The sequence below is a fragment of the Scleropages formosus genome, chromosome 6 (assembly GCF_900964775.1).
Source record: "Scleropages formosus chromosome 6, fSclFor1.1, whole genome shotgun sequence".
Lineage (NCBI taxonomy): Eukaryota > Metazoa > Chordata > Actinopteri > Osteoglossiformes > Osteoglossidae > Scleropages > Scleropages formosus.
In genome coordinates, this window is record NC_041811.1 from 17,094,290 (window position 1) to 17,118,357 (window position 24,068).

At 48.2% G+C, this 24,068-nt stretch overlaps 2 protein-coding genes across 2 annotated transcripts in view; one reads left to right on the forward strand and one right to left on the reverse strand.

Annotated features, from left to right (window-relative positions):
- mtrex (Mtr4 exosome RNA helicase) overlaps window positions 1–1,877 on the reverse strand; it is a 29,667-nt gene extending 27,790 nt beyond the window's left edge. The window contains exons 1-2 of the mRNA XM_018736756.1: window positions 1,709–1,877; window positions 220–354 (exon numbers count right to left, since the gene is read on the reverse strand). Coding sequence (XP_018592272.1) covers window positions 220–354; window positions 1,709–1,806 — 233 coding nt within the window. The 5' untranslated portion in view covers window positions 1,807–1,877. The remainder of the gene's footprint in view (window positions 1–219; window positions 355–1,708) is intronic.
- Window positions 1,878–2,170: 293 nt separating this feature from the next.
- dhx29 (DEAH (Asp-Glu-Ala-His) box polypeptide 29) lies at window positions 2,171–23,611 on the forward strand. Its single transcript, XM_018736759.2, has 27 exons — window positions 2,171–2,382; window positions 3,615–3,694; window positions 3,807–3,920; window positions 4,040–4,169; window positions 4,356–4,477; window positions 8,373–8,510; window positions 9,248–9,374; window positions 9,835–9,990; window positions 10,113–10,281; window positions 10,562–10,682; window positions 12,373–12,984; window positions 13,105–13,248; window positions 13,381–13,557; window positions 14,048–14,191; window positions 14,278–14,422; window positions 14,535–14,655; window positions 14,873–14,957; window positions 15,708–15,796; window positions 16,155–16,283; window positions 16,406–16,481; window positions 18,362–18,586; window positions 19,052–19,188; window positions 19,443–19,533; window positions 19,648–19,950; window positions 20,479–20,610; window positions 21,343–21,439; window positions 22,640–23,611. The coding sequence occupies exons 1-27, from the start codon at window positions 2,190–2,192 to the stop codon at window positions 22,696–22,698; spliced, it is 4,116 nt and encodes a 1,371-aa protein (XP_018592275.2). The 5' UTR covers window positions 2,171–2,189; the 3' UTR covers window positions 22,699–23,611.
- Window positions 23,612–24,068: the final 457 nt, after the last annotated feature.

A 24,068-nucleotide genomic window follows, 5' to 3' on the forward strand; every position in this document is an offset into this window, starting at 1 on the left:
CACATCCCCCAAACCAGAGACTCACATAAATGTGCAGCTTTACTTGCAGTTACACTTTGGCTCATTCTGCATTAAGTTCTTGACCTCCATGCACCCTTCTGTGTTAGTTTCACCTCTTATCTTGGTAATAATGACCTTGTGAGAAAAATAGATGTAACTCCCTCCCTAAATTAGTAAAGTTTTATAAATGCCATGCTTTTATTGAGACCCGTTCCTTACTTTAGCTCTTCTGCAGATGGCGTTTCGATCTTCGGCTTCTTTCCGAAAATGACATCATCACCATCATTTTCGAATTCTCTCTTTCCCTGAGCGGTGGAGCTGTTTTCCGCTTTATCCGGACCATGATTTCCTTTACTAGAACAAAAAATACATAACTATTACAACCACACTCTTGTAATATCTAAAATGACACTGTAGTCTTCCCTTAGCCATTAACACAGTCATATAGTCATCTAATTTTGTCCTGAGCAGGGTCGTGGTGATCCGAAGCCTGTCCCAGAAATTTTGGGCAGAAGGTGAGGGTGAGCTGTACCCTGGATGAGACATCATTCAACTGCAGGGTAGCCCCACACACACTATGGGCAATTTCGTGTCACCAGTCCACCTGAACTGCATGTCTTTTGACTGTGGGAGGAAACCAGAGCATCCGGAAGAAACCCACAGAGATACAGGGAGATGCCAATGCCACACAGCAGGTATCGAACCCATGTTCTGTCGCACAACCCGGGTGCCATGAAGCTGCAGCACTACTTGCTGTGGCACTGTGCAGTCATATGTGCAAAAAAAAGTAAAATGTCCATATTTGCGCAGGATAAATGTGGAATGTAAATATACTAAACTGAATGAAGTGGAAAAACCTGTATATTAATTCTAATGAACAATAATAATGTGAATTGCAACGACAAAATGGGGTCCGATTGATTCTTTCATACACAAAATCCTTACCTGGAAAACCATCAATAAATCACAAGTAAACGTCTCATTGTTAATAACCTGTAGATACAGTTTAAATTAACCTCTTGTCTTCTGAAATGCTATGTACTTGTTAAAACCCTATTGAGGAAATAAAATAGGTTGATGATGTTAATCAATGTCATCATCACACATGATTTAATCAAATATTATAACTAGAACAAGAAGAGAAGAGAAAGGGAGAAATAGATACCACTTACAGCTGAAACCCAGTGTAACTCAATGAAAATGATTCCTTCATAACTGCATATGATAATACTAACTAATGCTACTACAGCGCCCAGCTTTGGCTGGTAGAGCGACCCTCAATATAGCGGGAAAGAAGAGACCAGCAGTGCAGCCGAGTCTTTCTGCTTCATAGTTCATTCAACACACATGATTCGGTTCGACATTCGTGCGTTTTCCTCTCAGCCTCACACTAGTGACTAGCGCCTCGTTCACACTGTCACACACGTGGTTCTGTTTATTTATTTTTTTTAATTTGTGACCATAACTAACCGCACTAAATGTGTCCCTGCGAAAGTCGAAACCGTTTAAAACAAAATGTAAGAACATTTTAACTTGGCACAGAGCAAAGGACAACGTTATTTCTCAGTCACTCACACACAGGTAACCCGGCTACGTCGTAAGTTAGCATCGCACAGCTAGCGGCGAGAACCGGCCGCCGCCTACACACAGCTCCTTAAAACATAATGTAAACGCACGGAACGAATAGCAGATATAACAATAATCATACCCTGTCTTCTGTCCCGGGGTGAGCTTTTTCCGTTTACTTGAACTTGCTTGTTCGTCTTCAAACACGCTGAACAGCTCGTCTCCGAAGGCGTCCGCCATGGCTGGTAGTCACACGGCTGTCGCCTACAATTCCCACAATACACCTCGGGGCCAAATGCTTCCGCTACAGCAATTCGTGAAGGACAAGCTAGTGCCTTTAACAAGGAATGAATCGAGTAGCACGGTTGCTTCTTTGAAGTAAATACGCCGGGGAGCTGCGATATATAAATACTGTACATGTAAGTAATGCGTTTCGACCATCGGTGTAAAAGTTCCAGCAAAGTCTTTGGTGAGCAAGCCTAGCGATTCGCAAACGCGTTAACTGAACGACGGGACGGGCGATATCGGCCCGCTAGGTGGGAGCGCGCTTGACACGCGCTGACTTATGCTGCCGCCGGCATTAGTGTCTGAACGTGTCCGTGAAGTCGGTGTTCATCTCAATCATGGGCGGGAAGAAGAAGAGATCGGCGATCGCGGGTGCGGTGTCACCGGCCGCGTCGGGCAACAGCTCAACCGCCAGCGGTGGAAGCGGGAATGCGGACGCCGGTACGGCGGAGCGCAGCGCGCCGCGGAGGAGACAGCAGCAGCAACAGCAGCAGCAGGGCGCGATCCCGGGCAGGGACAGCAAAGCGAAAGGTGTGTTGTTGTGTGTTCGCTCTCCTCCTTCTCCCCCCTCCACCTGCTGTGACTGACATCAGCACAGAGATTATTGGGGAAACAGTAGAGCTCGTATGCAAGTATGGGGCAGCAGGTGGCGTAGTGCTAGTGGTTAGAGCCCTCACCTGCTGCATGTTGTGGGCTCGAATCCCACTCCTGTTCTATCCACCTTGATCAACAAGGCACTTACATTTATTTATTTAGCAGATGTTTTTCTCATCTGTCACAGGCTGTGACTTCCACTGAAATCTATGTAGTGTTACCAGCCCACACACCTTATTCACCAAGGTAACTTACACTGCTAGATACCCTACTTATACTGGGTCACTCATCCATACATCAGTGAAACACACACACACACACTCTCTCTCTCTCACTCACACACTAGGGGGGAACCTGAACAGCATGTCTTTGGAGTGTGGGAGGAAACCAGAGCACCCAGAGGAAATCCACACAGACACGGGGAGAACATGCAAACTTCACACAGACTGAGCAGGGATCAAACCCATGTTCTCTCACACCACCCAGGCGCTGTGAGACAGCAGCGCTACTGGCTGTGCCACCGTGCCGCCCCGCTTACCTTGAACTGGTACACTAAGTACCACTGTATAAGTGGGTACATGGGTTGACCCCTGTATTAATGGATTATTATCATTATCATCATCATTATTATTATTACTATTATTATTGTTGTTGTTATTTTTATGTGTCTGCTGAACCCAAATGATCATTGTATTTATACTGTTGTAATGTTTGCCACTTCTGCATTTTAAGGTTGCACAGGATACTTTATCACCTGCAGGGAAAGGGCATGGTGTTTGATGTGGTGTAATATATGGTAATGCTATGGTATTTGTTTATATCCTAGGGTAATGGCGCATGTGCTGCGGTATTTCCTACGTGCATGGATGGGTAGATAATAACTTTATTAATCCGAAAGGAAAGTGCATGAGGCCGCAGTGGAACCTGTACATGTCAGGTTATTAATATCTCGCGTGAGGTGGATGGATGAAAGCATGGAAGGGTGTGCTTATGCTCCGGTCTTTATTTTTGTGTTCGTTCTTGTGATTATACTGCACTGGGTCGCTGATAGTGGTACCAAAGAATTTCTCCTTTTGTCCTCGGTGAATTCTGTTCCATTCTGTTTTATTCTGTATGATTAAAGATGCTCATAGACGTGTTCCGTCTTTTGCTCAATCTGTGTACGAAAGCTCCGAAGACCTATAGCTTCGCCAGCCCTGCTCAGGGAGACTCGGGAGGAGCGCTGGCCCACGATAAGTCTGTCCTTAAAGTAAGTGCTTCTCCTCTTTAACGGTCAGTCCACGTTTACCCACACGTCTACCCATCGTTGTTGTGCATGGGGTCCATCTCCCTTCGGTACAGTTATTCTCTCCTCTCCGAAGGTTATTATTCAAGCCGATTTGGAGAAGAGGGTAATCAAGCTGATCAACGAATACAGGCTGGAGAATGGAGACAAGGGACCAGTTTCCAGAAGACTCACCGCTAAAAAACTTCTGGTGGGCGAAACACATGGGGTTTCTGGTCCTTTTCTTTTAGCCCATGTTGAAAGCGTGTGTTCGGGGGACACGGTGTCACCAGCCTGAGAAGCGGTGTTGATGGTGTGCGATTTGTTTAGGATCTGTACACGGCCCTGCAGCGATTCCACTTCAAGAGAGAGCACATCGAGGAAGCCATGAAAAGCAGCGTGTTGTACGGCGGGGATCTGCATTCTGCTCTCGACTGGCTTTGTTTGAACCTCCAGGACGGTACGTGCTAAGTGGAGCACCGTGACTCCGACGACAAGTCTATGTTTAACAGTCTAATTTTACGGTGACGAAACTTGGGAAACGACAGAATCCTTAACTGGTTATTGAATGTGGGCCTTATAATTTCTTTCAAATCTGCCACGTGTTTCCAAACTCACCGAACCTCTCTGGACTCCTTCCTTCTAGAGGAACTTCCAGAAGGCTTCAGTCAAAAAATGCAGGAGGAGAAACAAAACACGAAGCCAAAATTTCAGCCTCCTCCTCCGAAACCGCAGACTCCCAAAGAGCCGGAGAAGCAGAAACCAAAGGTATATATGTATGACTCTGTGAATGAATGGGAAAACTGTATTAACCCTACAGGGAAATTACTCTTGGCTGCACAACACATATACAAGGAAAAAGGCAAAATATGATTACATTTATTCATATAGCTGACACTTTTCTACAAAGCAACTTACCATGTTTACCAACTTTCAATTATTTACCAATTTCTACAGCTGGGTAATTTTGCTGGAGCTATTTAGGGTAAGTACCTTGCTCAAGGGTACTACAACCGGAGGTGGGATTTGAACCTTCAACCTTTGGGTCCAAAGGCAGCCACTCTAACCACTACACTACCAGCCCTAAATGACTATATATAAATGAATATGTATATATAAATCATCCATCCATCCATCCATCTTCCTCCGCTTTTATCCGGGGCCGGGTCGCGGGGGCAGCAGTCCGAGCAGAGTACTCCAGACCTCCCTCTCCCCGCACACCTCCTCCAGTTCCTCTGGGGGAACCCCAAGGCGTTCCCAGGCCAGCCGGGAGACATAGTCTCTCCAACGTGTCCTGGGTCTGCCCCGAGGCCTCCTCCCAGTGGGACAAGCCCGGAGCACCTCCCCAGGGAGGCGTCCAGGAGGCATCCGAAACAGATGCCCGAGCCACCTCAACTGGCTCCTCTCGATGCGGAGGAGCAGCGGCTCTACTCCGAGCTCCTCCCGGGTGACTGAGCTCCTCACCCTATCCCTAAGGGTGCGCCCAGCCACTCTGCGGAGGAAACTCATTTCTGCCGCTTGTATCCGCGATCTCATTCTTTCGGTCATGATCCAGAGTTCATGACCATAGGTGAGGGTAGGAACGTAGATCGACCGGTAAATTGAGAGCTTCGCCTTACGACTCAGCTCCCTCTTCACCACAACAGACCGGTACAATGACCGCATTACTGCAGACGCCGCACCGATCCGTCTGTCGACCTGCCGCTCCATTTTTCCCTCACTCGTGAACAAGACCCCAAGATACTTAAACTCCTCCACTTGAGGGAGCAACTCCCCCCTAACCCGGAGGGAGCAATCCACCTTTTTCCGACTGAGAACCATGGCCTCGGATTTGGAGGTGCTGATTCTCATCCCCGCCGCTTCGCACTCGGCTGCAAACCTCCCCAGTGCACGCTGCAAGTCTTGACTTGATGAAGCCAACAGGACCACATCGTCCGCAAAAAGCAGAGACGAGATCTCGCGGCCACCAAAACAGACACCCTCCGTTCCCTGACTGCGCCTAGAAATTCTGTCCATAAAAATAATGAACAGAATCGGTGACAAAGGGCAGCCCTGGCGGAGTCCAACATGCACCGGGAACAGGTCTGACTTACTGCCGGCAATGCGAACCAAGCTCCTGCTCCGGTCATACAGGGAACGAACAGCCCGTAGCAACGAGCCCCGAACCCCATAATCCCGAAGCACCCCCCACAGGATGCCACGAGGGACACGGTCGAATGCCTTCTCCAGGTCCACAAAACACATATGGACTGGTTGGGCAAACTCCCACGAACCCTCCAACACCCTAGTGAGGGTATAGAGCTGGTCCAGTGTTCCACGGCCAGGGCGAAAACCGCATTGCTCCTCCTGAATCCGAGGTTCGACTATCGGTCGGATTCTCCTTTCCAGTACCCTGGCATAGACTTTCCCAGGGAGGCTAAGGAGTGTGATCCCCCTGTAGTTGGAACACAATCTCCGGTCCCCCTTCTTAAAAAGAGGGACCACCACCCCGGTCTGCCAGTCCAGAGGCACCGTTCCCGAACTCCACGCGATGCTGCAGAGGCGTGTCAGCCAAGACAGCCCCACAACATCCAGAGACTTGAGAAACTCGGGGCGGATCTCATCCACCCCCGGAGCCTTGCCACCGAGGAGTTTTTTGACTACCTCAGCAACTTCAGCCAGGGTAATGGACGAGTCCCCCTCCGAGTCCCCAGCCTCAGCTTCCTCTACGGAAGGCGTGTCGGAGGGATTGAGGAGATCCTCAAAGTACTCCTTCCACCGCCCGAGAACATCCTCAGCTGAGGTCAGCAGCGCACCACTTCCACTGTAAACAGTGTTCGTGGAACACCGCTTCCCCCCTCTGAGTCGCCGGACGGTTTGCCAGAATCTCTTTGAGGCCGACCGAAAGTCTTCCTCCATGGCCTCACCGAACTCCTCCCAAGCCCGAGTTTTTGCCACGGCGACTGCCAGAGCCGCGCTCCGTTTGGCCCGTCGGTACCTGTCAGCTGCTTCAGGAGTCCCATGAGCCAGCCAGGCCCGATAGAACTCCTTCTTCAGCTTGACGGCATCCCTTACTTCCGGTGTCCACCACCGTGTTCGGGGATTGCCGCCGCGACAGGCACCGGAGACCTTATGGCCGCAGCTCCGAACAGCCGCACCGACAATGGAGGAGCGGAACATAGTCCATTCAGACTCAATGTCCCCCACCTCCCTCGGGACCTGGTTGAAGCTCTGTCGGAGGTGGGAGTTGAAGACCTCTCTGACAGGGGCCTCCGCCAAACGTTCCCAACAGACCCTCACTATGCGTTTGGGCCTGCCAGGTCTGTCCAGCTTTTTCCCCCGCCATCGAATCCAACTCACCACCAGGTGGTGATCAGTTGACAGCTCAGCCCCTCTCTTCACCCGAGTGTCCAAGACATATGGCCGAAGGTCAGAAGAAACGACTACAAAGTCGATCATCGACCTCCGACCTAGGGTGTCCTGGTGCCAAGTGCACTGGTGGACACCCTTATGCATGAACATGGTGTTCGTTATGGATAAACCGCGACTAGCACAGAAATCCAATAACAACTCACCGCTCGGGTTCAGATCAGGGAGGCCGTTCCTCCCAATCACGCCCCTCCAGGTATCACTGTCGCTGCCCACGTGGGCGTTAAAGTCCCCCAGTAGAACGACAGAGTCCCCAGTGGGAGCGCTTTCCAGCACGCCCCCCAGGGACTCTAAAAAGGCCGGGTACTCTACACTGCCGCTAGGCGCATAAGCACAAACGACAGTGAGAGACCGTTCCCTGACCCGAAGGCGTAGGGAGATGACCCTCTCATTCACCGGGGTAGACTCCAACACATGGCGGCTGAACTGGGGGGCTATTAATAAGCCCACACCAGCCCGCCGCCTCTCACCTTGGGCAACGCCAGAATAGTGGAGAGTCCACCCCCGATCGAGCAGAGTGGTTCCAGAACCCAAGCTGTGAGTGGAAGTGAGCCCGACTATATCTAGACGGTATCTCTCAACTTCCCGCACCAGCTCAGGCTCCTTCCCCGCCAGTGAGGTGACATTCCAAGTCCCAAAAACCAGAGTTGGCGCCCGAGGTTCGGGTCGGCCGGGCACTCGGCCCCGACCACCGCCCAAATCACAACGCACCGGCCCCTTATGGTTTCTCCGGCAGGTGGTGAGCCCACCGAAGAATATATAAATCAACAAACAAATAACTGCCATAAACAAAAGAAAGAGAGGGGAAGAGAACAGCAGTACAGGTGGTCTTCCACCTAGGAAAGGTACGACTTACCATGATCCATACTCACGACAGCTGTCCCATCAACGCCATTGTATTATCTTCAAGTGCCGACATCTGGTCGTAACATGTAATGAGGACCGCTCCATCTGCCGTACTATAATATTGGCTTGCTGTGCTGGATTTTTTTTTTTTTTTATTGTTTGGGTGTCTACGAGCAATAGCGTTTGGTTTACAAAACTCTATGTTCGTGACTCTAACCAAGTTACTTTTATTTAAAATGGCTAGGAAGCAAAAAAAAAAAAAAAGTGAGCCCTTCTGGTGGTACTGAAATGAACCCAGCCTTGAAATGGAGCGGGGAAGAGTATGTGGCCCATCAGGATGTCGGAGTGGCTCTGATGACGATGCCACCGTCCAACTCGGTGGGGGGTATCTCTTCCGTCTCTGTCGCAGGAGGCCGCCGTGCAAAGCGAGAGCGCCACTGTGAAGGAGTGGATCCTGAGATACGCTGAGCAATCCAGCGAGGACGAGGCCGAAGAGGACGGTGAAGATTCAGCCAAGACCTCAGAACACGAAGATAAATTTGACCCAGTGAGTCACATTTCTATATAATTCAGATTAACGGCACTTTTTAAGCCACCGTTGAAGGTCCGTGTACTTGCTGCTCTTCAGTTCCATTGAAGATCGTGCAGATAAAGTGCCTCCACAACAACGAAAAATTTTTTGTGATGTTTTATAACCATGCAATTCACACGAAAATGTGTTTTAATGGATGCAATGTTTCACTTTTTCTTTCGTGTTGTCGACTCTTGGTGACGCGCAAATAGCACCTCCCGCTTATGTGGATTTAGGATTGAAATGGCTCTGTCCGCCGATGTCACGATGGACCCATAAGATTACATGAGGTTTCCCAGATTCCACAAGGAAATAATTTTAAATGAATGTTTTTACCCTTTCCTGTGACACTACTGTATATAAGTGTGATAGCTGGACTTTAAACACAGTACAGGACAGGAAAAACAGACTGGAGGAGAGTTTTAAGGATACGATGGATTACATCGATACAACACAATAACGATGAATGAGGTCAATTCTGGATTGAGTCAGGTCAGAACTTTCACGGGAAGTGCAAAGGACGAGACTGAGGCTTTGACATCGACTTGATGGCACTTGGCAACGTTTCCAGCAGAGAGCATGGTTTATACTTTCTGCCTAACTGACACGGGTGCAGCAGGTAAATTGGCGACCAGCAGAGTCACGACTCTTGATACTATGTGATATGAAGGGTAATAATATTGTGTGTGTGTGTGTGTGTGTGTTGTGTGTAGAACGACAGGTACTTGGTGCTCACAGCCCAGCTATTCGACGCTAAAGAGCTGGCGGCCTCGGCAAAAGCGAAGAGGGACAGGGCCGCCCAGAAGACGGCGCAGGATCGAATCCGAGTCATCCAGCAAGGTGGGCTCAGAGGGGCAGAACCACCACCCTCCTTTCACTGTGTCCTGCTTAATGCCCTCAAATATTTTCTTACCGTCCTGTCTTCAGTGCTCTTAAATGTCTCTAACGTCCATAGTGTCCTCAACATCCTCATTGTCTTCAAATGTTCTTAAGGTCCCTAGTGTTATGCAAGTTTATAGCTTGGATTTTTTTTTTTTCTTTTTTTTTTAAAGCATCTAACATATATAAATTAAATTAAAAAAATTACTCATATCCCTACAATAATTTTCTTTTGGATTATTGTAGGGATATGAGTAATTTTTTTTAATTTAATTTTCTATGATAAAGGATGCCCATTAATTTTCTGCTATGTAAGCATGTTCCATGTGCTTATTTGTCATGTCTTCACTGAGGGTTCTAGTGAAAACCTTCCAAAAGTGTTGATACTAATGACATTGATGCTGTGCTAACTGTATTGCAGAGATGAAGCCTTTGGAATCACATCCCATGTTTAATCCAGCGATCAAAGTGACCGATGCTCCGAAAGAAGAGAAGAAACCAACTCCTGTCGAGGAGGGAAAGGAAGACTTGAACATCAATCTCTTCGAGCGTGAAGATCCACCTCCTGCAGAGAAAAGTATGAAGGATGACCGGATCTGCCAGCGCGTGACAGTAACGCACCGTGTTGCCGCTCTTGTCCTGCTCAGCTGTGTCAGTGTGTTTTGGCTGAGATGGCGCTGTGTTGTCCCTTTCTCCTAGCGGAGAAGAAGAATGAGCCCAAAGACATCCGGAATTTCGACTACACGGCCCGGAGCTGGACGGGCAAGTCTCCCAAGCAGTTCCTCATCGACTGGTGCAGGAAAAACCTCCCGAAAAGCCCGCCGCCATCCTTCCAAAAGGTGCCTGCCGGTCGGTACTGGAGATCCAGGTGTGTCCTTGAATGCGCCGTTTCAACGAACACGTACCACGTTTTTTCCACGCCAGTGTTTATGATCAAATGCTTTTTTGGTTCCATGGAAATGATCGAATGAGCCACTGTTTCAGTAGACAGTACATGTGTACCATGGTAATTAAGTTGCTTTAGCCAGCGTACTCTCTTCTATTAAAATTGAGAATCTCTTCATGCTTCCAACAACCCAAAGTCCACTTTAACAGTGTAACAGCGATGTAGAAGACAGAGGTCCGAGACAAATGCTTTGTTTCCCCAGAGTGCGCGTACAGAAGGCAGATGACGTGTTGGAGGTTTGTCCCACCATCCTTACTGAGGACGGCATGCAGGCTCAACATCTCGCGGCCACCTTGGCCCTGTACAACCTGGTTAAGGGACAGGTGCGGTGGAACGCTTTCCCACACTGAAGGAGTACTGCATGATTTATTCTTCCATTGCACTGCATCGTCCTTATGACTTTGTTAAGCGATACTCAGTCTCGTTGGGTATAGGGTGGGTTTCCTCCGGGTGCTCTGGTTTCCTCCCACAGTCCAAAGACATGCTGTTCAGGTTCCCCCAGAGAGTGTGTGTGTTCCACTGATGTATGGATGAGTGACCCATTGTAAGTAGTGTATCTAGCAGGGTAAGTCACCGTGGTGAATAAGGTGTGTGGACTCATAACACTACGTAGAGTTCATTGGAAGTCGCTTTGGAGAAAAGAATCTGCTAAATAAAATACAGTAAATGTATAGGGTATATTATACTGTTATCACCTTCTTTTCCCTTCATATTCTTGTGTACACTGTTTTTTTGCAAATAAGTTCACTGTGTATGATCAAGGTGTGCATGGCTCTATAAACTGCGTGCAGGGTTTTGTTCAGTTCACCTATCCTAGAACTTAACTAAAACGGAGAACATTTACATTTAGCTGACACTTTTCTTCAAAGCAACTTACAAGGTTAAGGTTACAGTTATTTACCCATTGATGCAGTTGGGTAATGTACTGGAGCAGTTTAGGGTAAGTACCTTGCTCAAGGGTACTACAGCTGGAGATCGAACCTGCCACCTTTGGATCCAGAGGCAGTAGCTCTAACCACTATGCTACCAACTGTCAATACAAAATATTTTAACTTAATTTGGATGAATAGGGGGTGCGGTGGCGCAGTGGGTTGGTGCAATATTTAGTCTGTGTGATTGGAGTTTAGTGCAGTGTATCTCTGCGGGGCACAGTGGTGCAGTGGGTTGGCCCGGGTCCTGCTCTCCAGTGGGTCTGGGGTTCGAGTCCTGCTTGGGATGCCTTGCAATGGACTGGCGTCCCATCCTAGGTGTGTCCCCTCCCCCTCTGGCCTTACGCCCTGTGTTGCCGGGTTAGGCTGCGACCCCGTATTGGAACAAGTGGTTCAGAAAGTGTGTGTGTGTGTGTGTGTGTGTGTGTGAATGAAACCTTTAACTTAATGGCTGAATTACAAAATCATTGTAACATTGTTCAGTAGACATAATGAACACTACATACTTAAGATGTAAAACAGAAGTATCAGCAGCTTGATAGATTGAGATGGTTTATTATTAATAATAATAATAATAATTTGGCTGAGGCTTTTCTCCTAAGTGACTTACAGGTTTGTATACTATGCTACCTATAATACACACAGACACACCGTCTGAAATCGCTTGTCCCATACGGGGGTCGTGGGGAGCCGGAGCCTAACCCGGCAACACAGGGCGTACAGCTGGAAGGGGAGGGGACACGCTCAGGACGGGACGCCAGTCCGTCGCAAGGCAGCCCAACCGGGACTCGAACCCCAGACCCACCGGATAGCAGGACCCGGGCCAACCCACTGTGCAACCACGCCCCCCCCATGCTATCTATAATGATTTATTTATTTATATAAGAGGGTAATTTTCACTGTCAGTGCAGGGTAGGTGCTACGGTGGGAAGTGGGTTACAACCTGAGTCCTACAAGGAAAGAGCTCTAACCACTAAATCACCTGTTGACTTCCTGCTGCGACAGGACCCAGCACACACGGGGGGTACACGAGGATGGCTGAGCTGTACTCGGTAAAAATGGGATTTCTTTCTGTCCGTCTCAGTCGGTGCACCAGCTTCTACCGCCCACCTATCGCAGTGTGTGGCTGGAGTGGCGCGACAGCGAGCAGCAGGAGGAGGAGCAGAGTCGCACGGAGATCAACAGGCCGCGGGACCAGTTCATCGCACGGCTACTGAACCGCCTCAAGCTGGAGCAGCAGAAGAACCAGCCCTCTGGTCCCCAGCCGGGCCACGGCAGGGGAGGGGAGCCCGAGGATTCCTGGGAGAGTCTGGCCTCCGCGGAGGACGAGCCCCCTGCGAAGGAGCCGACGCTGGATCCGGCAAGGGAGGCGTCGCCCCGCGCCCTCCTGCTGCGGCAACGCAGCTCGCCTCTGGCACAGCGTCTCCTGCGGGAGCGTGAGCAGCTGCCCGTGTTCCAGCATCGCGAGCGCCTCCTGGAGGTGGTGAGGAGGCACCGCGTCGTAGTCGTGGCTGGGGAGACCGGCAGCGGGAAGAGCACGCAGATCCCTCAGTTCATCCTGGAGGACCTGTTGGCCCAGGGCCCCGACGGGCAGTCCTGTAACATCGTGGTGACCCAGCCTCGAAGGATCTCTGCCATGAGTCTGGCTGAGAGGGTGTCTCAGGAGCTGGGCTGCGAGGACGGGCCGGGGGCTAAGGTAGGACCCGGCTCACGCCTCCGTTCCCGCCGCCTCTCGTTCTCCGCCGCCATCGTTGGCACCTTCTGCGTGTGGAGTTGGGACGGGTTTGTGACTCTGCTGCTGTTGTGTGCTTTGCAGACGTCCTTGTGCGGGTACCAGATGCGAATGGAGACCCGGTCCGGAGCCTCCACTCGCCTGCTGTACTGCACCACCGGAGTTCTGCTCAGGAAGCTGCAGCAGGACAGGCTCTTGAGTTCCTTAACCCACGTCATCGTCGATGAGGTGATGGCTGATTTTTTTTTTTTTTTTCTTCCAATATTATAACATTGGTGTAAATGACAAATTAAAATCGAAACCTGCCAAACGCGGTTCGTGCTCCAAGGGTGTTCTGCCGCACCGCTTGCTGTCGATCAGGTTCACGAGCGCAGCGTCCAGTCGGATTTCCTCCTGATCATCCTGAGAGACCTCCTGCACAAACGCTCCGACCTCCGCTTGGTGCTCATGAGCGCCACGGTCGACTGCGAGAAGTTTGCCGGCTATTTCGACCGTTGCCCCGTGGTGAGGATCCCAGGGAGGACCTTCCCCGTGGAGGTGAGCGTTTCCGTCCTCTCCTGTGCGTGAGAGAGTCGCTCGCCGGCAGTTGAGTCCTATGCGGGCAAGAAGACGTGGAAAGGCTCGTCGTGCACACGAACACTCTCCTTATTCGAAACTTGATGGCCTGCGTACGGGTTCCTCTCACATGGTGTTGTATGCCGCTACATTTTTCCCCTTTTTTTCATTAAAAAAGTTTTATATTCCCTAAGCTCGTCCGCATCGAACGGTATCTCTAAGCGTTTTACTCAAACCGTTCATAAAGTTAATCTAGAGTCCAATAAATTTTTAGCGTTTCACAAGGATTATCTCGGTTCAGAAAGTATTTCTTTAGGGGTGATTGTCCGGAGGGATCTCATTGGACTTTATTTGGAAACTCCTGTAATAATTGCCCTGCGGAAGACCGGCATCCTCAAGCCCTGCCTTGTCCTTGGGTGGACGGACAAATTAGTGTAAGCGCCTCGAGGTTGACCTGGCTTTCTTGACGCAGGTCTTCCATCTGGAGGACGTGGTGGAGGAGACGGGTTACGTGCTGGAGCAGGACTCGGACTACAGCCAGCACTACCTGGAGGAGGAGGAGGAGGAGGTCAGCGTGAGCGTGACCGCGAAGGGAGGGAAGACTCAGACCTACCAGGTGAGCCTGACCGAGCGGAGTCCTGGGTGCCGTGGCTCTCCTTCACCATTCCGCACGCGCTCACGCCGACGTCCGCTGTGCTCTAGGAGTTTGTCGCGAGAGACTCGGGAGGGGGCTGGGGAGGCGGACTCGACCTAGACAACTACAGCAGTCGCACCCGCCATGCAGTTCAGTACATGAACCCCAACAAGATCAACATGGACCTCATCCTAGATCTCCTGAATTACCTGGGTAATCCTTTGCATGACACACGCACAGATTGCTCACAGGACTAACGTTTTTAGTGTATACCCCTAACTTTTGTCTAAGTATGGTCATAACTGTCCACGTTCTCCTGCTGTAGATAAGTCCCCCCAGTTTGCAGGACTGGACGGTGCTGTTCTGGTCTTCCTGCCTGGACTTGCTCACATTCAGCAGCTGTATGACCTCCTGTCCTCAGACAAACGGTTCCGACTCAGAGAGAGGTGATTCCGGCGCGTTCAACAACGCGCAGCTTTTTCACGCACCGCTCACTCTCTCGCATACACTTATGCTGATGCCATGTTCATAGGCTTTAATTCAGTTTTGATCACGTTAAGACTCAACTCGCAATAAGAGTCCATATATGCTCAGTCTGAGGCTCGAGTTCCATATTTCTTGCTGAAAAGTATGTGCATCCAGACTGACCTGAGCATCCTGCAGGTACAAGGTGGTTGCCCTTCACTCCACATTGTCCTCCCAGGATCAGGCTGCTGCCTTCACCATTCCTCCCGTTGGAATACGCAAGGTATTACACCCTGAAGTATACTTATATTTTTACATCTTTTCACGTAGCTGACCCTTTTCTCCAAAGCGACTTACAACATTAAGCCACTTACAGTTACCTACCTATTTATACAGCGGGGTAATTTGACTGGACTAATTTAGGGTAAGTACCCTTCACGAGGGTACTGTAGCTGGAGGTGGGTCTCGAACCTGTGTCCTTTGGCTCCAACGGAAGCAGCTCTAATCACTACGCTACCAGCTGTCCCATATTTCAGTGTGTTTTGCATGCTCACTACTGTAGACATTTTATATCGCATTTACTTTAGTCGTTTAGCAGATGCTCTTCTCCCTAGTGAGCCAGAGAACACTACAAAAGTGCATTATGTCACCAGATGGAGATATTTTGATTCAGACACATGATTCTTGAGTACAGTCCGTTTGTCATCATATCGCCATGCAAGTCAGTACAAGTAGCTGCATATGGGTTTTTTAAATGATTAAACAGCATAAACGACGTTTATCGATGACTTACGAGATCAGTGGAGAAGTGAGTCCTCCAGAGGTGGGTTTTGCGATCCTTCTTGAACACAGAGAGAGATTTAGCAGTTCTGAGTGAGAGAGGGCGGTCATTCCACCACATCGGAGCCAGATCAAAAAACCGAAGCGTTGGCATAACATACATCCCCTAATATAATTTCTCATTACACAGAAGTGGGGCGTGTGGCATCAAGAGGTCAAGAAACTGTGGTGCTGACCCTTTTTTCATTTTCAGATTGTGTTGTCTACTAACATCGCAGAAACAGGGGTCACAATACCAGATGTGGTATTCGTCATTGATACTGGGAAGACGAAAGAGAACAGGTAATTTATATCCATCTAAGAGTGGCGTAAAATGAATGATGTGTGGTGATTTTTTTTCTTTTTCTAAGTGTTGTCTTCGGTTAAGGTCTGACATTGCTTGTAGACGTTTTAATACATGTAAATTTACAATCTTACAAGTACAACAGCTGTAATCAACCTTTTTAAAATAGATTTATGTAGAAAATTACAAGCAGCTGCACATGCAACGGCGGCTGAATATTGTTTGCTGTAACATGTTAAATAGGTCGGCACGATTTTTTTTTTTTTTTTTTTTTTTTTTTTTTCTTTTGGTCTGCTATTCACTGCTTTGGCAGGGTAGAGGGTACAGATTTCTGACCAAACACTGACCCAACTCCAGGTACCACGAGAGCAGTCAGATGAGCTCCCTGGTGGAGACCTTTGTGAGCAAAGCCAGCGCCCTCCAGAGGCAGGGCCGGGCGGGACGAGTCAGGGATGGCTTCTGTTTCCGCCTCTACGCTAAATATCGGTAAGGGGTGGAGGGTCTGGCTACCACAGACATGTATTCTCAAACGGCAAATCGCTCGTGCTACCACGCTTATTACCTTATAAATCAGTGCATTTCACTTGTACAATAATTTCTCTTTGTAGATTTGAAGGCTTCATAGACTATTCTGTGCCAGAGATACTGCGAGTTCCATTGGAGGAGCTCTGCCTTCATATCATGGTAAATAAAATGTTTGACCTTCCATCAGTGTTTATATATAGGCTCCTCTGCTTTATATGGGAAAGAAAGAAATTACAAAATAGTTTAATGTAGTAGCTGGAACTGTTGCTTTGCAATCAAAGACCAAGGTAAAAAGTTGGTTAGGTAAACTTAACATTGTAAGCCACTTTGGAGAAAAACATCAGCTAAATGAATAAACAGTACACTTAATTTATTTAGCTGATACTTCTCTCCAAAGTGGCTTAAAATGTTAAGCCTCTTACAGTGATTGACAGCAAGGTAGTTTCTACAGGAGCAATTCAGCATAATTACAGTACCTTGGTCAGCAGAAGGTGGGTTCAAACTTGTCTGTCAAGTGCTAGGCAGCAGCTCTTCCACTCTGCTACCTGCTGCCCTGTATTAATAATAATAATAATAATAATCAGAACGAGCTTTATTGCCAAGTATGTTCACACATACAAGGAATTTCTCTTGGTGACAAACTTCCACAGCACAGACAGAATGACAGTGACAAGACACAGATGAGAAGATAGAATATGTGAATAAAGGATAAAAAATATATATAAAAATATAAATTAGACAATATACAAAAATAGTCGCTAGACATTATATTTATGTACAGGTATGTTCTATACAAATGCAAGGGAATGTGAGTAAGACTGATGATGATAATAAGAAGAAGAATACATTTTATTAGTATGTAAGAAAAGTGTAAAAATGGGTATTTAGGATGGCATTTCAGTGACAAATTGGAATCTGTGTACTTCCAAATATCCATGCAGTTTTCAAACCAGTACCTTGCTCTAACCTACACTGTTAGCACATTTTATGTTGAAGAGATAATTTTTTATGAATACTGACGCATTTTATACTTTAAAATACATTTTTTCTTGACAGTTTCAGTAATAAAGGATCTAAGGAGGTTTGTCTTTATTGCTTCATGTAGGTACCTGCAGTCATGAGAAATGATGGGTATTTGGTTTGTGGTTTGGGCAGAGAAGTGAAGCAAAAAAGCCAATAGGTGGCAACTCTGCTTAAATATGACTCCCGTAATGAGTGTTTTCGCTGGAACGGTTTGCCGTGCAGCCTCTCATTAAAGTCTTAAAACACACTTTCTGGTTATGTGCTCCGTGGCATTACGTTTATCCAGGGGGGTTCAGCACCTCCTAAAACGCCCAGGTGGGAAACGTCTGCCTGCAGCGTGGCCTCTGGGACCAAGCAAGAAATGTTTGGGATGCGGTTCTAGGATTTCTAGGAAGCTGCTCCTCCCCAAAACATGGTACCATTTCAAAGAGCGGAACGTTCTCTGTGAGGTGCGTTAGAACTCGGCCACGTAGCCTGCGTAGTTCTGGGGAGGCGCTTCAAAATGCGTGTCCTCTCGAGAGGACAAAAGAGGGTGCCGGCTTCCAACAAACAGGTGTTCAGTTCATGCTCTTGTCCCAACTAACAGGCATGGAGTTGATGAACATGGTGAACGCAGTTCTGAAAGGACCCAGTTTTACAGGGCCTGTGTATTCCAGGGGAGCCTACAGGTTTTGCAGGGTACATTGTTTATTACTGCCTAACGTATACATGGAACGAGGGGGTGCGGTGGCACCGTGGCGTAGCGGGTTTGGCCTGTGCCTGCTCTCTGGTGGGTCTGGGGTTCGAGTCCCTCTTGGGGTGCCTTGCGATGGACCGGCGCCCCGTCCTGGGTGTGTCCCCTCCTCCTCCGGCCTTACGCCCCGTGTTGCCGGGTTAGGCTCCTGCTCGCCGCGACCCCGCTTGGGACAAGCGGCTTCAGACGTGTGTGTACATGGAACACCGGCTAAGATGTAGCAGGCTTGTCTGCTTATAATGTGAGCTGCCTTACCGTATTTGGTTGACCTCTGGTCCCGTAGAAGTGCGACTACGGCCCCCCTGAGGACTTCCTTTCGCGGGCGCTGGACGCTCCGCAGCCGCAGGCCGTGAGCAACGCTGTGAGCCTGCTGAGGAAGATAGGGGCGTGCCGGCCGGACGAGCCCACCCTCACCCCCCTGGGACACCATCTGGCCACCCTGCCGGTCAACGTGAAGATCGGCAAGATGCTCATCTTTGCCGCCATCTTCGGCTGTCTGGATCCTGTTGTGAGTTTACCGCTAAGGAAAGCCATTCTTGTTAATTTACCATGCGGTTGATTCAGAGGCTGTAAATACTATAAAATAGTTTTATATACTGTAAACTTTTATACGTGTGTAAGTGGATTATGTATAATTTGGATATCTTTATGGGGGCGCTGTGGCACAGTGCGTTTGGCCTGTGCCTGCTCTCCGGTAGGTCTGGGGTTCGAGTCCCGCTTGGGGTGCCTTGTGATGGACTGGCGTCCCGTCCTGGGTGTGTCCCCTCCCCCTCCAGCCTTGCGTCCTGTGTTGCTGGGTTAAGCTCTGGTTCGCCGCGACCCCACTCGAGACAAGCGGTTTCAGTCAGTGTGTGTGGGGATATCTTTATTTGTTTAAATGGGATAATTCTTTATCCTTTTCGAGCTGAACGTAAATTTTTGTTGAATGAAAATGTCCGACACATAATTTTGACTGAACTGTCCCGTACGGCAGGCCACTATAGCAGCAGCGATCTCGGAGAAGTCCCCGTTCGCAACCCCCATGAACAGGAAGGAGGAAGCAAACTTGGCTAAAGCAGCTCTCGCCGTCGCCAGTTCTGACCACCTCACCATCTACAACGCTTATCTGGGGTACGTGCCCTTTTTTTGGGTCTTTTCCAGTGCGGCCTTGCAGGAACACCTGTGCTTATTCAATCCTCCCATAAATACGTAGGACCAGCAGGCAGAGGAAAAGGAAGGAGACTGAACATGTGGCTTGTGACCAAGGGCTGCTTGATTGGGAGGGCGGGGGGTTTGGGGGTTTACAGGAATAGCTCGACCTACCCTCGCCGATCCCAGATCCCGGTGCTGTTAATGGTGTCTCTTGTGCTCTTCTCCATCCGCAGGTGGAAGAACGTGCGCAGCGAGGGCGTGCGTGCGGAGATGGCTTACTGCAGGAAACACTTCTTAAATCGCAATGCCCTCCTGACCATCGAGGTACTGGCCTCAACTTATAAAGGAGAACCTGAAATACTTGTGTGGGAAATGTGTTCGAACATCACCGTATTAACTTCTAGCGTGACATCCCAGCGCTATGGTTGTCCCCACCAGGAAGTGAAGCGGGAGCTGATGCGAATGATGGAGCAGGTTGGGTTTTCGTCTCCGAAGTCCAGGAAAGACCGCTGGGACCCAAAGCCCTCTGGCGGCCTGGCGGCGCAGGAGGTTCCCCTGCTGAACGCGGTGCTCACCGCCGGCCTGTACGACAGCGTGGGCCGGATTCTCTACGTGCCCTCTGTGGACATACTGGACAAGGCCGCCTGCACGGTGGAGACGGCGCAGGGCCGGGCCCAGGTGCACCCCTCCTCCGTGAACCGCAAGCTGCAGACGTACGGCTGGCTGCTCTTTCAGGAAAAGGTAAGTCCCGTATGGTCCGCTTGCCCTGAACCTCTCTGTTCCGCAGACACACATTTGTGTATGCGATGAGTTGATTTAAATGTGGCACTTCATTTAACAAGCAAATTAAACTTTTCATGGTTTAGGGTACCTGTATGACAGAATAAAAAAAACGTATGAACGTTAACCTCTGAATGTGTTTAAATGTGACCACGTATGTGTGGTTGAGGGGGGCGCGGTGGCGCAGCGGGTTTGGCCGTGTCCTGCTCTCTGGCGGGTTTGGGGTTCGAGTCCCGCTCGGACGCCTTGCGACGGACTGGCGTCCCGTCCTGGGTGCGTCCCCTCCCCCCTCCAGCCTCGTGCCCTGTGTTGCTGGGTTAGACTCCGCCTCCCTGCGACCCCGTATGGGACAAGCGGTTTCAGATGATGCGTGTATGTGCGGTTGCATTTTGCAGTGTGTGTGAGGTCATCTAGTCAAGTGATATGTACTGCATCGCAGATGATCTTTAGGCATAAAAAGACCTGAGGACATGTGACTGTTGACTACAGGTGAAGTATTCCAAGGTGTACCTGCGAGACACCACGCTGATCTCGCCCTTCCCCATGCTGCTGTTTGGGGGGGACATTGATGTCCTGCATCGCGAAAGGCTCATTTCGCTGGACGGCTGGATTCACTTCCAGGTCAGTCAGAGGGAAGCACAAAGAAAGAAATGTCCCATGTTGTAAATGCCTGAACGCAGCAGTTCATGGCTCCAAAACATGCGTTCATTTCTGCTTTTCCCATCTTATTTTTGTCACATGTTCCTTGAACATACCATAGTTATGTATGCAGTAACCCAAAAAAGTATGACTAAAAGCAGAAACGCATACCTTTTGTTTGCTGTTGCAGTGAAGATGGGATTTTAAGTATTCTGGTATTGTTAAATGCTCAATATTTATTTCATTGCACACATTATTATAACAAGTGTAAAACTTTACCCAGGAAATTACTGAAAGGAATCATTTTCTTGCACCAGTGCAATTAACTCACCCTGAAAGTACTCATCATAGGTTTAACTGACAATCCATATATTAAACTTCTTTTTCACTTCGGTCCTAGAATGTGTTTCTAGGTTTTCGTAACTCTTTCGTGCCTTTAATGCCATGGTCACCAGCCACTATATTGATGGGTAGACAAATTGCTCTAAAATTATGTAGATCATTCTTGTTCTTCTAAACTGAGTCACTCGGTATTCATTTCGAGCACTGTCATTGTACGTATAAAGTTCACGAGAAACAAATGTTCCCCAAAGAGAGCGGAAAACGGCTCCTGAGGGTGAAAGTTGGAATGAAGGCCTGCATGGCTGCCCCTCGCCATGATGAGGGCTGCAGTTCTAAGTCCAGTGCGAGACTCGCTCTCCTCTTCTCCCTAAGGCTCCCGTGCGAATAGGGGTCATCTTCAAACACCTGCGGAAGCTCATCGACTCGCTCCTGGAGAAGAAACTGGAGAACCCCAAGATGAACCTAGAAGGTAACTCACCCCAGTCTGTACGAGTAAATCCCCAGAGCTGTGTGGAAGGAGACTGAAAGCAGCATACTGGCAACTCTGGGCCATTAACACAACTGCTCTGGGCTTCACCTCTTTGGTCAGTTTCTTCCCGACAAAGGGCTTAGAAAGGCTGTAGTACCAGAGATGTGTCCTTGTCAACGAAAACCTCAACACCAGAAACGACCGCAGAATACGCCGTCATTACTATTGGCTCGTTTTTAGCTGACGCCTTTGTCCGAGGCGGCTTAGGATGCTGGACACGCTGCAGTAAAATACAGTAGTTGCAATGATCTATTTCCCGCACGACCGAGCAATGACACACTCGCACACCGAAGGTCATCTGAAGTCAACAAATCACCTGAAACACACGTCTTTGGACTGCGAGAGGAAACCAGAGAACATGGGAAGTCCACACCGACCGAGCTGTATCCAAATCCACGTCTGAACATGCAGCCTACAAGAAACACTGGTTTTCCTCAAAGAGATAATATGAAAATATCAGAAAGGAGATGTAGTACAAAAGTAATGTAAACTATATTTATATTTGCTTATTTATTAAACGAGGGGGGTACGGTGTCGCAGCGGGTTTGGCCGTGTCCCGCTCTCTGGCAGGTCTGGGGTTCGAGTCCCGCTTGGGGTGCCTTGTGACGGACCGGCATCCCCGCGTCCCGTCCTGGGCGTGTCCCCTCCAGCCTTACACCCCGTGTTGCCGGGTTAGGCTCCGGCTTGCCACGACCCCATCTGGGATGAGCGGTTTCAGACTACATGTGTTATTTATTAAACTTTTTGTCATGCTTGTCCAAGGCAACTTAAAATGTCATATAATCAACCTTACAACGATTTACCCATATATACGGCAGGGTATTCTTACTGTACCAATTCAGGGTAAATACCTTGCTCAAGGGTATAACAGTAGTAGTGAAGATATGAAGTGGGAGCCTTCAGATTACATGGGAAGAGCCCTAACTATTACACCCCCAGGTGCCCACAATAAATGATAGTGAGAATTATTTAATTATAGCACTTCAGTTAAGTACCTGAAACACTGCAATGGTCTTTCAGTGTAAAGTTGTAGTTACAGGAGTCACATGGGTCCCTGTCACTGCTATAACCTGCAGCAGAATTAAGTCTTCAGCTTGTCCTCAACTCATCTGACCTCATCCGTGCTTCTTTTTCTTCCAGATGAAAAGACGATACAGATAATAAAAGAGCTGATAAACACGGAGAAGACGGTTTCATAGTGGAGTTCCTTGGAAGTAATGATGAATAAAGGGAGAACATTAACTGTGGAGCAACTCGGAGAACAAAAGCCTGTTTTTTCTCTCCCAGTTTCGTTCATTTCTTCTGTGAGCTCAATAAAGATCGCTGAATGAGAACACTGAACTTTGCTAAGGTATCGTGAAAGTACTGCCTCTCTTGCCTGCTTGATCTACATGGTTGCTATTGTCTTAATGTTTTGCTAAACCGTGCAAATTATGTTTAAAATCCACCCCTACCTCACTTCACAAACTGGATCTTATTTACAAATGCATTTTTTACCTGCAGTTAGGAGAAACCCCTTCTGAGCAGGATTTAGTACCTTGCTTTGTTGACACAGAAGAACAATTGAGCAGCATGCCAGCGGTTATTGTAGTTTTCATGCAAATTGTACTGGTTCAGCAACAGCTTATGATTCTCACAACGGACCAACACTAGGAGAACTGCCTTGTAGTAAAGTGTTTTTCTTGTTTGTTGGACTGGGTATTGATATTGTATATCAAAGTACTTTTATTTTTTTTTTGTACCACAACTCCCCTTTATTTTATCTTTTATCATTTAAAATGGGTGACTTACAACAAGTCACCTACAGAAACAGTTGCCAGGAATGTTTTGAACTAGTAAATCTGGGGAAGAGTGTGAATTAGTTAAAAGGTTTAGCGGAAATACTTGATCAGAATCGTTTTATCATTGAAGTTTCTGATGAATATTGAAACATTTCACACCATGATTTTTCTGACATTTTCAGTAATAAAGGATCTAAGGAGGTTTGTCTATCGCTTCATCTAAGTCACTGCAGTCATGAGAAATGATGGCTATTTGGTTTGATTTTAAAACGCCGGTGCAGGAGGTTCTCTGAGGAGCGTTAGCACTCGGCCCTGTAGCCTGTGCATTTTGGGGATCAAAATGCTCAAAATGTCTTGTTTTTCTCTCTTCCCAACTACAAGGCATACAATTCATGAAAATGATGAATCAAGATCTTTCTACTTCCAGTAGGAATTACTCATTCACTCAATTACCATGAAGACTGGTTCTTTGTCATCATATCTATTTGGAGTGAATAGGAGAATTTAAAGAACTTTAAAACTAAAAATATAATTGAAACTGTTGCATTTTTCCCTCTTTTTTTTTTTTTTAGCAGTAATAGATTTGCTTCCATTTTATGATGAAAAACACTCAAGCACAGTAATTTTTAATATGTTCACTTTGGTTAACCACTTTCAAAGTCACTCCCTTTGCAGGGACAGAATGATAATTGCTTAGCAACAATGTTGTGTAAATGTCAGAAATACAGGCAAAAAACTACTACATACCACTTATTGCCAGTACCATGACAACTACTATATGCATTGAT

Bases quoted from the DNA above. Each gene is read 5' to 3' on its own strand.
- dhx29 (XM_018736759.2), top strand. From the start codon at position 2,190: ATGGGCGGGAAGAAGAAGAGATCGGCGATCGCGGGTGCGGTGTCACCG. The intron at 4,478-8,372 runs GTATATATGTAT...TCTCTGTCGCAG, and splicing joins CGGAGAAGCAGAAACCAAAG to GAGGCCGCCGTGCAAAGCGA. The intron at 10,282-10,561 runs GTGTGTCCTTGA...TTGTTTCCCCAG, and splicing joins GGTCGGTACTGGAGATCCAG to AGTGCGCGTACAGAAGGCAG.